At 46.4% G+C, this 16,476-nt stretch overlaps 1 protein-coding gene across 1 annotated transcript in view; it reads left to right on the top strand.

The window, feature by feature from the left end:
• The window catches only part of SLC4A5 (solute carrier family 4 member 5), an 85,229-nt gene that overhangs the window by 65,504 nt on the left and 3,249 nt on the right, over window positions 1–16,476 (top strand). The window contains exons 17-22 of the mRNA XM_065929582.1: window positions 2,186–2,299; window positions 3,841–4,002; window positions 4,810–4,988; window positions 6,231–6,303; window positions 13,874–13,942; window positions 14,403–14,576. Coding sequence (XP_065785654.1) covers window positions 2,186–2,299; window positions 3,841–4,002; window positions 4,810–4,988; window positions 6,231–6,303; window positions 13,874–13,942; window positions 14,403–14,576 — 771 coding nt within the window. The remainder of the gene's footprint in view (window positions 1–2,185; window positions 2,300–3,840; window positions 4,003–4,809; window positions 4,989–6,230; window positions 6,304–13,873; window positions 13,943–14,402; window positions 14,577–16,476) is intronic.

Below are 16,476 nucleotides of genomic sequence, written 5' to 3'. Positions count from 1 at the left end.
ATTTCAATTTCTTGCATATGTTCAATCAGATTGTCTTTTTCTTTCCAATTTGCAACTCTTTATACATTCTGGCTAGAAACTTTTTTGTGATCATATATCTTCTCCTGCTCCATGACTGACCTTGTTACTTTGCTAATGGTATCTCCTTTTTCTTTTTTTTGGCTGTGCTGAGTCTTCACTGCTGCACAGGGGCTTTCTGTAGCTGCAGTGAGCAGGGGCTAATCTCTAGTTGTGGTGCACAGGCTTCTCATTGTGGTGGTTGCTCTAATCGCAGAGCACGGGTTTAGTTGCTCGGCAGCATGTAGGATCTTCCTGTGTCCCCTGCATTGACAGGCAGACTCCCAACCACTGGACCACCAGGGAAGTTCCTTAATGGTATATTTTGATTAATGGAGATTCTTAGCTTCACTGTAATCAAATATATCAAATCCTCAAAGACAATATTGGATAGGAAACAGTCTGTCTTCTCAAAGCTTCATTGTTTTTCCTTTCATGTTAAATCTATAATCTTCCAGGATTGCTTTTGATGTTAAGTGTGAGAGAGTGGTTTTTATTTTGATAGCCAATTGCTCCAGCACTTTTTTTTTTTTTTAAGAGGCCCACTGCTCTGCAGTGTCTCCCTTGGAAGTGAAAGTCACTCAGTCATGTCCGACTCTTTGCGGTCCCATGGACTATAGTCCATGGAAATCTCCAGGCCAGAATACTGGAGTGGGTAGCCTTTCCCTTCTCCAGGAGACCTCCCCAACCTAGGGATGGAACCCAGGTCTCCTGCATTGCAGGAGGATTCTTTACCAGCTGAACCACAAGGGAAGCAGTGTTTCCCTTGCCATATACCAAATGTTAATATGTGATGGGATCTGTTTCTAAGTTGTTGTTTTTTTTTGACTTCCAGAATTCTAATTTTATTTCTGCATTCTTTATGAATAAAATGTAACCAATAACCATTTTCCTCTTCCTTCCCTGCTTAGATCCAACCTACGTTTTTTTTTATTCTGTTTCACTGATTTATTTTATGTCAATATCAATCTTCATTTCTAAGACTGATTAATACATATGTATATCTTACAGACCAAACTTTCCCTCTTTGTCCTTTTTTTCCAATAATGCCTTGGCCTTTTGCATTTCCACATAAATTTTAGAGTCTTAAAGTTCTCCAAAATAAAAACTTGTTGGAATTTTGATAGAATTATGTTAACTCTAAATGTCAACTTGAGGAGAAATTCTGAGTCTTCTGATCCATGAATATGGTATGCTGTGCTGTGTTTAGTCGCTCAGTCCTGTCTGACTCTTTGCAACCCCATGGACTGTAGCCCGCCAGTCTCCTCTGTCCATGGGATTCTCCAGGCAAGAATACTGGAGTGGGTTGCCATGCCCTCCTCTAAGGGATCTTCCCAACCCAGGGATCGAACCCAGGTCTCCTGCATTGCAGGAGCTGAGCTACCAGGGAAGCCCCCATGAATGTGGTATGCCTTGTCATTTATTAAGGTGTTTTTTTTCTCTTCATAGTGTTTTATAAGTTTTGATCTTGAGGTCTTGCACATTTTTTATTAGATTTATTCTTAGGTTCTTCATTCTCTTTTACCTATTTACTCTTTCTAAAGAGTCTTTTATTTGGCCTTTACAAAATACAACTTGAGTGAAAAACAGTGTACTTGCAATACAAATGGATTAAAACAAAGTCCTAGGACTTTCCTGGTGAACCAGTAGTTAAGACTTTGCCTTCCAATGCAGGGGGTGCAAGTTCGATTCTTGGTTGGAGCTAAGATCCCACATGCCTTGTGGCCAAAAAACCAAAATGTAAAATAGAAGCAGTATTGTAACAAACTCAATGAAGATTTTTAAAAAATCACTACCTTTTCCGCTGTCAAATTACTTACAAACCACCACATTGCCTCTTGAAATTCAGTGTTGCAGAGAAGAGTAAGAACATACCATTTCACAGCTGTCAGATTGGTAAAAACACAAAGGTTTTAGAAAACCAAGTGTTGGAGACAAAAAGCAATGGGTGGGAGTGACACCAGGTTAATCCAGCTTAGAGAACAACTGGTACTCTCTGAGACAGATGAAGATGGGTGTTCTGACTCTGGAGCTCAAGCTCTCAGCAGTTCTCCTCTTTGCTGCTGGAGGATGATATCTGCCTGGAGTGGGCAGGAGCTTCTCTGATTTGCTCATCTCTCTTTTGCAGGTTCGCGCCCTAATAGCTGACTTTTCCATCATCTTCTCCATCCTGCTCTTCTGTGGAATTGATGCCTGTTTCGGCTTGGCAACCCCCAAGCTGCTGGTGCCCAGCGAAATTAAGGTTTGCTCTGGAACCCTGCTCTGGGCATTTTTTCTGTCTGCCCCCCAGCTGCAGATCTCTTCCCTTCTATGCTGATCAAGTTTTTCATGTACTCAGCCAAGAGACCACGTGGGTTCCCTGTATATGCTTCACCCTTTCACTACACAGCCTGCTGGGGGCAGTCCTTTGAGGTGGTGGCTTGCAGATATATCCATGATGAATTTCTGCTGTGTAGCCTCAGGATAAAGGGAAGGTACTGGAATCCACCCTTCAGTCACGCTGAAGCCCCTTGATTTCCATTTATGGGTCTACAATTCCCTCATTCATGGTAGTCTATAACATGAGCTACTTGGGATCTGTTGAAAATGATCCTTTAAAACAGTGATCCTCGAGAGATCCCTGGTAGCTTAGTGGTTAGGATGCCGGGCTATCACTACCATGGCCCAGGATCAGTTCCTCATCGGGGAAATGAGATCTTGCAAGCCACAAGGTGAACAAAACAAACACAAACCAATAATCCTCTGCATGTGATCTGAAAATCTGGGGGGTGTGGTTCAGCACTCCGCATTCTAACAAGTCCTCCAGGAGCTTTCAGGGCCTGCTAAAGTCTCATAAATTTCCCATTAGCAGTAGTGGTTTAGTTGCTAAGTCATGTCCAACTCTTGTGACCCCATGGACTGTAGCCCACCAGGCTCCTCTGTCCATGGGATTTTCCAGGCAAGACTACTGGAGTGGGTTGCCATTTCCTTCTCCAGGGGATCTTCACAACCCAGGGATCGAACCTGGGTCTCCTATGCTCTAGGCGAATTCTTTATTGACTGAGCCATTAGCTCAGAGCTGGTGCTATTTGCTTGTAGCTCTGCTTGAGCCCTGCTCCCTCACAAGGAGCTCTGTCCACCTAAACTGAACTGGGAGGTAGAGGTTCTAGAACTGACCTTCCCTACTTTTGAGGGCTTGATCTTTGCAACATTATTTCAGCTTTAACATCTCATAAAAACTCATGCTGACCTTGAAATTTAAAGTATTTCTTTCTCTTAAATAAGCAGAAGGTAAACTTCAGCCCAGCTCCTGCACAGATAATGCCTCATTCTCAATATGCAAGTCCGAATTAATGTTTGGTGTTTTACAGACAACCCTATCACACTCCCCTGACAGATGACTCAGAGGAGAGGCAGAAAGTGTCAGGCACTGGCCCTCTCATTTTCATTTTTCTTGCTTTTAGGCCTCATTCCCACTTCTTGTTAGCATATTTTGCAATTAGTGACCACATACTCTCTCCCAATGTCCTCTGACTTTCCACCACCCTCTTTCCCAAACAAGCCCAGGGCGACTGCATCAAATCATCTCCTTTGTTCTGTAGACAACCACATCCTTCCCAAGACCCCTGTGCCTCCTGGATCTCTTTAAAGATGCAGGTACCTAATGGCTTTAAGGAGAAAGAATGCACTTGAAAAGTACTCCAGGTGTGGGAAGAGCAGAGGTCTGGGAGAGTTGGCCACTGGGACAACAAGTGCTCCAGGACAAGGGAGAGAGGAAAGGGCCCTCTCCTTTGCTCTGTTCAGCCCACACGGCCTGACCGAGGCTGGTTCGTGACCCCCTTTGGGAAGAACCCGTGGTGGGTGTACCTAGCGAGCATCCTGCCCGCCCTGCTGGTGACCATCCTGATCTTCATGGACCAGCAGATCACCGCCGTCATAGTCAACCGGAAGGAGAACAAGCTGAGGGTAAGCCTGGTGCTAGGAGGTAGGGGCACAGTCTCTTCCCACAGAGTCAGAAGGGATGAAGGAGGAGGTGTTGCTTCCTGCAAAATGTTGGGCCATTTGTGAAGCAAGTATGAGGGCAGAAGACTGGAGTTCTGGGGTGGGCAGGGGGCATGTGACCTCCAGATGTGGATAAAGCCAGAAGGGCCAGGGGGAGGCTCCAAGGGCCAGGGTCAAACCCAGGGTGGGCCCCTGGGCATGGGCTCCTCGCTTCCCCTAAAGTGACTCTCCCAACTCTATCTCCTGACATTGAACTCGGAAGTCTGAACAGATGCTAACAAGGGGATTTTGATTCAGACCACATACAGAGGAGCATTCTTTGCCTTCCTGGCCCCTCCAACTCCTCTCCCTGCTTCTGGGTCTGAGGAGACTCCAGTTATCCTCTCCCCCATCCCAATCTGGACCACTCTAGGCCTGGGCTAGACATGCCCCATTTGGGGTGTCTCATTAGGGAACTATAGAGATGTTGCACTGCTGGGTAGAAGACCCAAGGACCCAAGGACCCAAACCCAGGGCCTCCCTGAGCCTGAACACCTCTCTCCTCCCTGACCTGCATCAGTTCCCTGGTTCACCAAACTCTGGGGCTGGTAAGTCCTGATCACCCTAGGGTGGCAGTCCTTGCAGAGTACTCTCTAGAAGGCTGAGGAGAGCCCTCAAAACATCGTCCACAAAACGGCTGCTTTGGGAGAGTTCTGTCTCTCCCACCCCACCCCAACAGGTGGTAGGGAACAGGCTCCCTAGACAGCTTCCTCCCTCCCACTGCCTCTGCAGAAGGCGGCTGGCTACCATCTGGACCTCTTCTGGGTAGGCATCCTCATGGCTCTCTGCTCCTTCATGGGGCTCCCCTGGTACGTGGCTGCCACGGTCATCTCCATCGCCCACATCGACAGCCTCAAGATGGAGACAGAGACCAGCGCCCCTGGGGAGCAGCCCCAGTTCCTAGGGGTCAGGTAGGTGAAGGTCGGGCCTGGGGACCACCTGAGCAGGAGTTGGGGTCAGTCTGGGGGGGCTGGGGAGTGGGTTTTTCTTACCATCAAGGTGTTTGGGTGAATAGGGCCCCTTCTCTAACAATCCCAGATCTACAGAGATAGGCGTGATAGCTCTGAAGGGAGGGAAGAGGAAGACAAAAGTTCAGGTGTAGTGGCATTTTTTTCTTAACAGATTCCCAGCAGCCCCTTCACACACTCTCACTTCTCGCCTATATAGGCCACTCAAGGGTTCCCACAGAGCACCTTCTGACCTGATTTTTGTCTCCTCTTTAAGACTCCCTGCCATGCCATCCCTCAAACCCCCCAATCAGGGTTCATGTCCTGCTCAATCTCATTCCTCCAGAAAGCCTTTCCAGAACCACTTCTACCCTTGGGCTGTGGCCCATGGCCTGTCACTTTCGTTCCTTCCCTCGCCCCTCTGCTCATGCCCAAGTGAGGCAGGGAAGTGCTTCTTCCACCCCTTAGGAGCCCTGGGGTGAGCCCACATCAGACACTGAAGTTCTCATACATGACTGCCCTAAGAACTTCTGCCCGTGGCCTGAGAATACCTGGGCCACCCAGCAGGCCCCGAGTGAGGTTCCTGGGGTCAGGGCAGTGTCCTCTCCTGGATCCCCAAGCCCCAGATGGCTGGGCCTGAGCAGTCCACCCCAAAGCCCCAAGCTCCCTCCAGGCTTGTGCCTGGGTCTGAGCACTCCAGGAAACACACCTGCCCTCCAGCCCCCATACCTGTTCTGCCAGCAGCCTGGTCCCCTTCCCCTACATCCTCACCAGTCATGGCCCACAGACGTGAGGTCCTGTTACAGTTGAAAGGCAGGGATAATGAGCACCTTATCTCCCCCTTCATCCTCACAACAACCCCTGAGGTGGGCGCCATGAAGTACATTCTCCCGATGCTGAAGACGTTTAGGGCCTTGCCTGATGCCACATGGCTAGTAAGTGGCAGAGTCAGGATTCAACCCAAGTTGGTCTGGCTCAAGCACCCCTGAACAGCCTCCTGAAGGCCCCTACAAATGCCCGCACCTTGGTCAGATTCACTCTCTACGCATGTGCTGGGCAGCTTGTCCTCAGGTCACTGGTTTACTCTCTGGAATGGGAGAGCAAGGCAGAGCCCAGGGCCTTGGACACAGCCTTCAAGTGCCCGCAGAAGGCTGGAATGCCACGGAGCGTCTCCCAGCCCCTCTGACCATGTGCTCTTCTCTCCAGGGAGCAGAGAGTGACGGGCATCATCGTCTTCATCCTGACAGGGACCTCTGTCTTCCTGGCTCCCATCCTGCAGGTGAGGCTCTGCACCCTCTGCCAGGGCCCTGTCCATCTGAGAAGTTGCTAGCCTGATGCTTCAAAGCAGGGAACAGGCTCTCCACATGGCCCCTAATAGGCCAAAGATATTCCATCATCACTACTGTTTTCTGTGATATTGCATCCTTTACTATCTCTGTTCCCTGGACTTCTCTGGTGGCTCAGACGGTAAAGTGTCTGCCTATAATGTGGGACACCTGGGTTAGATCCCTGGGTCAGGAAGATCCCCTGGAGAAGGAGATGACAACTCACTCCAGTTCTCTTGCCTGGAAAATCCCATGGACAGAGGAGTCCGGTGGGCTACAGCCCATGGGGTCGCAAAGAGTTGGACACGACTGAGCGACTTTGCTTTTACTATCAGCACCAGGCCATCCTCATTGCTCTTTCTTACCCCTCCCAGGGTCCAGCCTCACCTTTCTGGAGGACACTTCCCTCAGAAAGTTCTGCCAAGTTCCATCCGTGCTTAAATCAGTAGCTTCTCAAGTTGGTTTTTTCCATCTTGTGGTTTTTGGCCTCCTTGTTCACATGTTTTCTGAAGTTTAAAACTTATGGGGGAAGCTTCTGTCTCTGCTCTTGGGGCCTATTTTCTGCTCCTCTGTCTAGCATGTCTTGGGCACATAAGTGACTTCTTCTTCATACTATAGCTTCAAATAGTCCCTTTAGATCAGCTGGAAGAGGTGATAGCAATGGGGAGTATATTTGGAGCATTTATCTCCCAGAATGGCTCATTCAGGGGTGAGCTTGTGGGGAAAAAAAGACTAAAGAACCGTGATGTTCATTGATGTTCGTTGATGGAAAAAATTTCTGGCTTGAGAACTGCTGCTGAACACAACTGAACAGTGTTAAGGCTGAGTAATTTTTTTAAGGGATGTTTCCATTTTGCAGGAGACAGATTACATACAACGGGGGAGAGAGGGACGTTTTGTTAATTTAAAAGAGTATTTTAAATGGTCAGGGAGTATTTGCTTTTACAGAGAGGCTTCCAAAGAACCATTGTGCCTGTCAATCCCAACACTGTCTAACAGCTGAGTGTGTGTGTCAAAGAAGCTCCAACAGGCACTTTAGGAGCCAAAGTTCCTACAAACACGGCAGATGCAGTGTCTGCCTCCCTGGGAGAGGCCTGCTGCCCCGCTGTTGAGTGTTCAGCTATTGACTCATTTCTCACAAGCTCTTGTTTGTATCTGAATGGAACATAAAGCAATTAGAAAATTCCACTCATTTCCCTCCTTTTGTTCCATTTGCATTTTAATGCGCTATCTTACGGACACGTTATATTGCGAGCATAAATCCTCTAGGGTTTTGTCCTCATGTTTGCTGTGGGCTGTGCTCAGTCACTCGGTTGTGTCTGACTCTGTGACTCCATGGACTGCAGTCTCCAGGCTCCTCTGTCCGTGGGGATTCTCCAGGCAAGAATACTGGAGTGGGTTGCCATGCCCTCCTCCAGGGGATCTTCCCAACCAAGGGATCAAACAAACCCAAGTCTCCCACATGCAGGCGGATTCTTTAGTCTGAGCCACCAGGGAAGTCTGAATTTTAGTACATTTTTGTTTTTGCACTAATATTGTCTATCTTCTTAACATAAATATCAACAGCATGCCCAGGGAACATACTTAAAGTAACTGGGATGAAAATAGTTCTGTGCATGAGATACGCTATTGCCAAAGTCTTTGATGGTCATACTTTAAATGATGTGTAGCCTCATTGCTCGTTCTTTGGTAAAATATAGTTTTCTATTGTAAGCAGTAATGGAAACTCCTTTCTGCTGCAGTTTTCCACACAAAAAGCTTGTGGACTGTATTTCTTTATTAATTTATGAATCTTATAAAAACAAATGAGGGGACTTCCCTGGTGGTCCAGTGGCTAAGACTCTGGGCTCCCAATGCAGGGGGCCCAGATTCAATCCTTGGTCAGGGAACTAGATCCCACACATGCCGCAACTAAGACCCAGCACAAATAAATAAATATTTTTTAAAATGAGGAACATTCCATTGTATATATATATATACACCACAATTTCTGTATCCATTCATCTGTCAGTGGACATCCAGGCTGCTTCCATGTCCTAGCTCTTGCCAAAACTGCTGCAACAAACATTGGGGTGCACGCTTCTCTTTCGGTTATGGTTTCCTCAGGGTATATGCCCAGTAGTGGGATTGCTGGGTCATATGGTAGTTCTTTTCCTAGTTTTTTAAGGACCCTCCATACTGTTCTCCATAGTGGCTCTATCAGTTTATATTCCCACCAACAGTGCAAGAGGATTCTCTTTTCTCCACATCCTCTCCAGCATTTATTGTTTGTGGTACATATATACAATGTATATTACTCAGCTTTAAAAAAAAGAACTCATTTGTCAGTCCTAATAAGGTGGATGAACCTAGAGCCTGTTGTACAGAGTGAAGTCAGAAAGAGAAACACAAACACTGTATATTAACGCGTGTGTATGGAATCTAGAAAGATGGCACTGATGAACCTGTCTGCAGGGCAGCAGTGGAGATGCGGACACAGAGAACAGACTCGTGGACAGTGTGGGAGGGAGAAGGTGGGACGAATTGAGAGGGTAGCAGGGAAACGTGTGCATTACCATGTGTGGAACAGCCAGCCAGTCGGAATTTGCTGTGTGACACAGGAAGCTCAACCCAGTGCTCTGTGCCGGCCTAGAGGAGTGGGATGGGGTGGGGGGTGGAGGCGGGAGGGAGGTCCACGCGGGAGGGGACGTGTGTGTGCCTGTAGCTGATTCATGTTGATAAATGGCAGAAGCCAGCGCAGTATTGTAAAGCAAACATCTTGCAATAAAAAAATTTTTAATAAATAAAATTTCAGCCCTGGGGGGGGGGGGGAATGAGAAAATTCCCTGGCAGTCCAATGGTTAGGACTCGCACTTTCGTTTCTGTGGCCTGGGCTCGATCCCTGGTTGGAGGGCTAAGATCTCACAAGCAGCAGAAAGAAGAGAAAAACAGGCCCTATAAACAGGGTGAGATGCCATCTACGGGAAAATGCCCATTATTGCTTTAGCTGTCATGAAAATGTTTTGGGGGGGGGGTTTATTATAGCTTCAAATGCTCTGATACTGTCGTTGCATTCTATCACAAAAGGATTTGAAAAATCTCACTGCCATTCTTTTACAATGAGTGCAAATATATATATAATCATTTTATTTAACCATTTTATTTCATCTTTTGACACATTTTATAACAGGAAAGACATCTAAAGTCTTATTGACCATAAGATTTAAGATTTCTGATTTAATTATATCATGGTATATATCAAGGATTTCAAAATTGTTAGATGATTAAAGCATCATCACTAGTTTGTTGTTGTTTAGTCACTCAGTCGTGTCCGACTCTTTGTGACCTCATGGACTATAGCCTACCGGGCTCCTCTGTCCACGGGATTTCCCAGGCAAGAATATTGGAGTGAGTTGCCATTTCCTTCTCCAGGGCATCTTCCTGACTCAGGGATCAAACCCACGTCTCTTGCAATGCAGGCAGACTCTTTACCACTGAGTCACCAGGGAAGCCACTAGTAGACACCAGTACTAAACATGAGATTGATTTTAGGGAGATATTTGGTATAGTCAGTTCAAGAAAAATACAATTTTAAACCAGATTTGAGTTACTAGATATAATCCCAGAATTTATTTCCAATCAAGAAAATTTTCCATGAAGCTTAAGTTTTTGCAACTCTAAGTTTTCCTAGTTCTTTCAACATAGGCAAGTACTAGACTCATTGAGAACTTACACTAGAGAACTATCTACCCAAGATCATGCTTTAGTTGAAAATTTTAATTTTAATTTTGGCTACATAAGCCAAAAGGGAAGATGCTGCAAATTTAGAGGGTGCAAGTTAGATCCTAGTTATCAGTGTTTTTATTGTTATTATTGTTTCTATATCATTTATTAACTTCACCTATTTCTGTACCAATTCCTCCAGTAGAGTTCTGTTCCAGGACTTCTCAAACTTTCATGTGTATTAAAAATCATCTGGAAATTTTGTTAAATGAAGATACTGACTCAATAGCTATGTGGGGGGCCCCAAATTCTGCATTTTTAACAAACTCAACAATGGTACCAAATCAAGCTGGTCCAAAGATCACACTTTGAGCAGTAAGGAACAAATCCACCTCCTACCCATCTCTCTGAATCAATGAACAGTTAGACTGGCATTAGACACAGTGATGTTTATTAGAGGATCAGTGATAATCTTCAGTCTTTCCATTACCAATTTGCAAATATTTGGTTATCTTGCCAAACAAGGGCACTGGGGGATAAAGTGGCTGTGTATCTGATGGGCAGCATAAATGTCTTACATACTCAGTTCTGCAGGTTCTCAGTTCATTCCAAGCCCCAAAGGGTTTTTCTTGTTTTACTTTTTTGTTTGCAACTCACCACAGCTTGTCAGGATTGTGAATTTCTGCATCCTGCCTCAGAGGAACTCCTGATCATATCAGAAGCTTCTCCTTTGGTCCCCATATTGTCCTCACGGCCTCAACCTCAAATTATATAGGAAGGCCTTATGTTTGTAGGACTGTGATCCTTGTTCTTTGCTTTAGCAAGTGGTATAAAGCTGACACTATCGGCACCCTTTTAAAAAGTCACTGGACTCTGTCATTAATATTTGAGAAGAGCTCCTCCCAGGAGATCCAAGAAAGATTTGCACCAACTAATCTAGAATTCTAGATCACAGCCCCATCACTGGTCAGTCTAAGGTCACAGGCCTTTCGGATTTTCTGAGAAAGCTCTTTCAGCCTGTAAATGACAAGATGTTGTTCAATTGCTAAGTGGTGCTTGACTCTTTGCAATCCCATGGACTGCAGAACACCAGGCTTCCCTGCCCTTCACTCTCTCCTAGAGTTTGCTCAATTTCATATCCATTGAGTCAGTGATGCTATCTTACCATCTCATTCTGCCACCCTCTTCTCTTTTTGCCTTCAATCTTTCCTAGCATCAGGAAAGCATCTTTTCTAATGAGCCGATTCTTCGCATCGGGTAGCCAAAGTATTGGAGCTTCAGCTTCAGCATCAGTCCTTCCAATGAATATTCAGGATTGATTTCCCTTAGGATTGGCTGGTTGGATCTCCTTACAGTCCAACAGACTCTCAAGAGTCTTCTCAATCACCACAGTTCGAAAGCATCAGTTCTTTGGTGCTCAGCCTTATTTATGGTCCAACTCTCACATCTGTACATGACTACTGGAAGAAACCATAAGTTTGACTATATGGACCTTTCTTAGCAAAGTGACAGAGAAGGCAATGGCACCCCACTCCAGTACTCTTGCCTGGAAAATCCCATGGGCAGAGGTGCCTTGCGGGGTGCAGTCCATGGGGTCACTAAGAGTTGGACACGACTGCTCAACTTCGCTTTCACTTTTCACTTTCTGCATTGGAGAAGGAAACGGCGCCTCACTCCAGTGTTCTTGCCTAGAGAATCCCAGGGATGGGGGAGCCTGGTGGGCTGCCGTCTATGTGGTCGCACAGAGTCAGACACGACTGAAGCGACTTAGCAGCGGCAGCAGCAGCAGCAAAGTGATGGCTTTGCTTTTTAATATGCAAATGACAAGACTGGAGACAATTCCCTAGGCTTGATAATGAGCTGATGATAATCAGTTACTGTTAACTGCAAACTAAGACAGTCCAGTTCTTCTGTTTGATGTGGTTTTCACACTCATTAGAGCGAAACGGAAGTTTTAAGCCATATTAAATTTGTGTCAGACTTCCCTGGTGGTCCAGTGGTTAAGAATCTCCCTGCCAATACAGGGGACATGGGTTTGATCTCCGATCCCAGGAAGATTCCACAAGCAGCAGGGCAACCAAGCCCATGTGTCACAACTATTGACCATGTGCTTTACAATAAGAGAAGCCACTGCAGTGAGAAGCCTGCAGACTGCAACCAGAGAGCAGCCCCCACTGTCCTCAACCACACGCAGCAACTAAGACCCAGTGCAGCCAAAAATAAATAAATTTTAAAGATTTGTGTTGTTACAGATTACAGCTTAATCTTTTATCTAAGATTTCATTTCTGTCTTAATTGCTCCCCGACTTTGAGGCTGATTAGGCCGATTTTTTTCAGACTATTTTCCATTATCAGTTATTACAAAATATTGAATATTGTTCCCTGTGTTGTACTGTAGATCCTTGTTGTTTATCTGTTGTATATACAGTAGTGTGTATCTGTTAATCCCATACTCTTAACTTGTTCCTCCCTCTCCCTTTCCCCTCTGATAACTGTAAGTTTCTTTTCTTTGTCTGTGAGCCTGTTTCTGTTTTATACAAAGATTCCTTTGTATTATTTTTTAGATTCCACGTATAAATGATGTCATACAACATTTGTCTCTGTCTGACTTAGTATAATATTCTCTAGGTTCATCCATGTTGTGCAAATGGCAATATTTCATTTTTTATGGCTGTGTAATAGGATAGTATTATATGTATGTATGATGTATACATATCTGTAGATATATAGAAATATACATACCACATTTATTAAACCAATTGTCTGTTGATGAGTTGAAATTTTTACCTTATTTAATAATAAGGCAAAAACCTCATAAATCATATACAAATGGAATGATGTCATGGACCCGTGTTTCCTTTAAGTTCAAATGTCGTAGAGTAACGTTGATAGCATGTGGGTCCAAATCATGCTTTGTGTTTAAAAAATGAGCACACCCTAACTTATTTTAAATGAGAGGTTGTTGATTTGTTTGGATTGGCCAGTATTCTTAAATGGACTTCTAAAAGTTGGATACAGTACTTTCTGTTCTTGCAAGTGTTCAGCACAGTAGCCCTGGGAGGGAGCGGAGCGGCCTTGTGCAGGAAAGGGAGGGAGGAAAGAAAGACACAGCTGAGACAGTGGAGACACACCTCAGAAGTCTTCTGAAGAGTCACAGTGCCCGCTGTAGACCAGCAGGAGTGATGTGATCCCATGTCTGAAAACGCAAACTACCCGAGAGCATGATGGGAAGGACAGCTCCCCACGAAACCATCAGCAGCTGGCGGTCGCCCAGTGCAGTGACTTCACACACTCTGTTCTGCTTCTTTTTTACCTGATTGTATATGTTGCATGAGTTTTGTTCCTCAGCAGGTACTCCCCACTAGTAGGCAAGCGCATCAAGGGTTGCCAGCCCCCTGCAAGCCAAGCAGTGCAGTTTAGGGGGGCCCTTAGCTGGGACTGGAGGTGGGAAGGGCTGGCAGGAACGAGCAGTCTGTAGAGATTTGCCATGTTCCAGAAGGTTAATCTTCAGCCAGACTACACAGCTTCTGTGCGGCATAAAGATGGGTGGAGGAGGGAGGCTGGGCGAGCAGCTGTTCCCTGGGCTAGAGAAGGGCAGCAGGGCCCCAGGGACCATCTCCTCCCCCACGCACACTCTGGCTCCAGATGTGCTCAGAGATGCTTCTTTCCTCCAAAACTCCAGCTCCTTCAACGCTTGGGGAAAGCCGAGGCTGGCCAGGCTGCCTCCGGGACTTGGCAGACACTGCCATCCTGAGCAGAAGGGCCAGCAGCCTGCTGTGGGTGCGGCCCAGTCCAGAGCTCTGCCTCCCCCTCTCGTTTCAGTACATCCCCTTGCCGGTGCTCTATGGAGTCTTCCTCTACATGGGTGTGGCCTCCCTGAACGGCATCCAGGTAAGGACGCTTAGGTCCTCAGTTTACAGATGAAGAATCTGAGGTTCAGAACTCAAAACCCAGACACGCCGACTCCTATGAGCATTTCACTATCCCTCTCTCTTCTCTAAGGCAAGCTGCACAGAAGAAAACATTTTGTTACTTACCATGATATACCAGATGTCTTGGATAGCTTGTGTTGCTTTTAGGTTGCATTTTCCTTGAAAGTGGACAGTGTTTACTGGGGCCAGCACCAGGGCTGTACCCCTCCCCAAGAGCTCAGCAAACCCCCCCTCCCCCTGATAAAATTTCACTATACCTCCTCCTAGACCTCCATCCCCACTCCTTTGCATCCTCAAGACCTGACCAGGGGCTCCCCTCAAAGATACCCTGCTACGGCACCCATTCTACCAGACCCAAGCCCCCAGCAGGGTAAGCAGGGTCCCCATGGCCTGGCTGAGACTCACACTGTCCTCACCAGTTCTGGGATCGCTGCAAACTCTTCCTGATGCCGGCCAAGCACCAGCCAGACCATGCCTTCCTGCGGCACGTGCCCCTGCGCCGGATCCACCTCTTCACCCTGGTGCAGATACTCTGCTTGGCTGTGCTCTGGATCCTCAAGTCCACAGTGGCCGCCATCATCTTCCCAGTCATGGTAAGATGGGCCCAGGCTTCTCCCTTCTTGCTCTGCAGGTTCAGCCAGGGAAGGTGTCCACGGGGAGACCCACCCTAGTCTCCTCCACACTGGCCTGACTCTCTTGGGGTCACAAAGGCAGGCACAGATCAAGGTTCAGGTTGTGACTCCAGGCCAGATGGAGCTGGGGGGTTGGTGGTGGAATGGAGAGGCTTAGAGGTGGCAGAAGTTGTGTGTGGTGGGTGGACACTGTAGTGACAATCCACACGCCTGCCTCCACCCAGCTCAGGGCAGGGCGGCTCAGTGAGAATGCAAAAGGTCACCCAAACTCCCCTTCTCTGTGGCGTGATGGAGCTGGGCAAATTCAACAAGGAGACCGAGTGCCCCGCTGCCAAAATCAAACCAAGTGCAAAAGTAGATCTATGCTAAGTATAAGTCTACCTTTCAATATAACTGAATTTGAAAAAATGAATGGGGGAATGGGATAGGGAGAGCTAGAAATCAGAGATTTAGAACTTCCAAGTTTAATGTCATTAACATGTCATTTTTTGGAGAGGCTGGGGAAAGTACATGAGCATTCTTTGGCTATTCTTGAAATTGTGGGTAAGTTTTAAATTATTCCAAAATTGAAAGTGAAAAGAAGAAAAGCCCACAACATGTTGCATCTGTCCCCATGGGGAGCAGTGGGCTCTGCCCCTGCTGGGGTCTGGGAAATGGAGGGGGTTACTGTGGGCTAATGCTTTGGAGAAGCCCTAGGTAGGCCCCAAAGCCTGCAGGGCTGGATTAGGGGCCAAATTGAGGACACAGAGTAGATGGGAAATATCCTGGGAGGGCTCTGAGTCAGTGCTTCTTGACCCTGGCTGCTCATAAGAGTCACTTGGGAGTTTTATAAAAGTACATGTGGGCCTCACCCACAGATCGATTAAGACAGAATCTTAGAAAAACCCAGGCATTGGTGTTTGTAATAAGTTTACAGGTAAGCATAAATCTGCATCCAAGATTGAAAACCACCACTCCAGGGAATGTGAAATGGATCCTCTCCAACACTGGGGAGTTCAGGGGTGATGAAGGGCAGGAACTGAGTGCTGTTTCATTTAGTTGTGACTGGCCCTAAAGAACTACTAGTAACCCCATTTTACAGACTGGAACCCTGGGGCTGTGAGTGACTCAGATCATGCAACCAGGAAGGGCTAGAGCCAAGATTCATACCTTCCTCCACATTGATGTTTTTTAATTTACATGCAATAAAATTCACTCTGCCACTCTTTGAGTTTTGATAAATCACAGAGTAGTGATTCCACCACCACAGTCATGAAACAGAACAGCCCTGTCACCTCTAAAATTCTGTGTTGTCCCTGCGAAGACAGCCCTTCTTCCCACCTTTGCCCCTAGCAACCATGATCTGTTTTCAGAGCCAGGATTTTTGAAAACCAGGTTTGTCCAACTTCCCAGCTCTGCTTGCTCCCAAGACACAGGACCCAGTGTTAAATCTGGCTGGATGGTTGTCTCCCTGATCTCGTTTAATGGCCAGTTCTTGGGGGTGAAAGGACAATATTCAAATGTAGCTACTTCGACCCACTGCATTTATTAAAAGGTCAGTGTTTAATCTTCTCCAAAGAACGCATGTTTTGCTTTTAATTTGTTTATCCTGAAAAAAAAAAAAAAACTTTCTGGACTTTCCTTTAAATATGGCAGCATCCAGCTTCTGTTAGCAGAGAGATTGGCAGCTCTTAGAAATGGAGACATAGGCACAGTTGATCTCAAAATCTAATTCCTGAATCTGCAGCATCAACATCTCTGCCAGGAGATGCATCATCTTGTTAGAGATGCAAATCTGTGTGTTAACTGTCCGCCAAGTGATTTGATGCAAGTTCAAGTTTGAAAACCACTAATTTAAAGAATAACTAGTTCTCCACCCATG

The sequence above is a fragment of the Muntiacus reevesi genome, chromosome 3, assembly GCF_963930625.1.
Source record: "Muntiacus reevesi chromosome 3, mMunRee1.1, whole genome shotgun sequence".
Lineage (NCBI taxonomy): Eukaryota > Metazoa > Chordata > Mammalia > Artiodactyla > Cervidae > Muntiacus > Muntiacus reevesi.
Note: the sequence above shows the minus strand (reverse complement) of the source record. Positions and strands in the feature narration are given on the sequence as shown.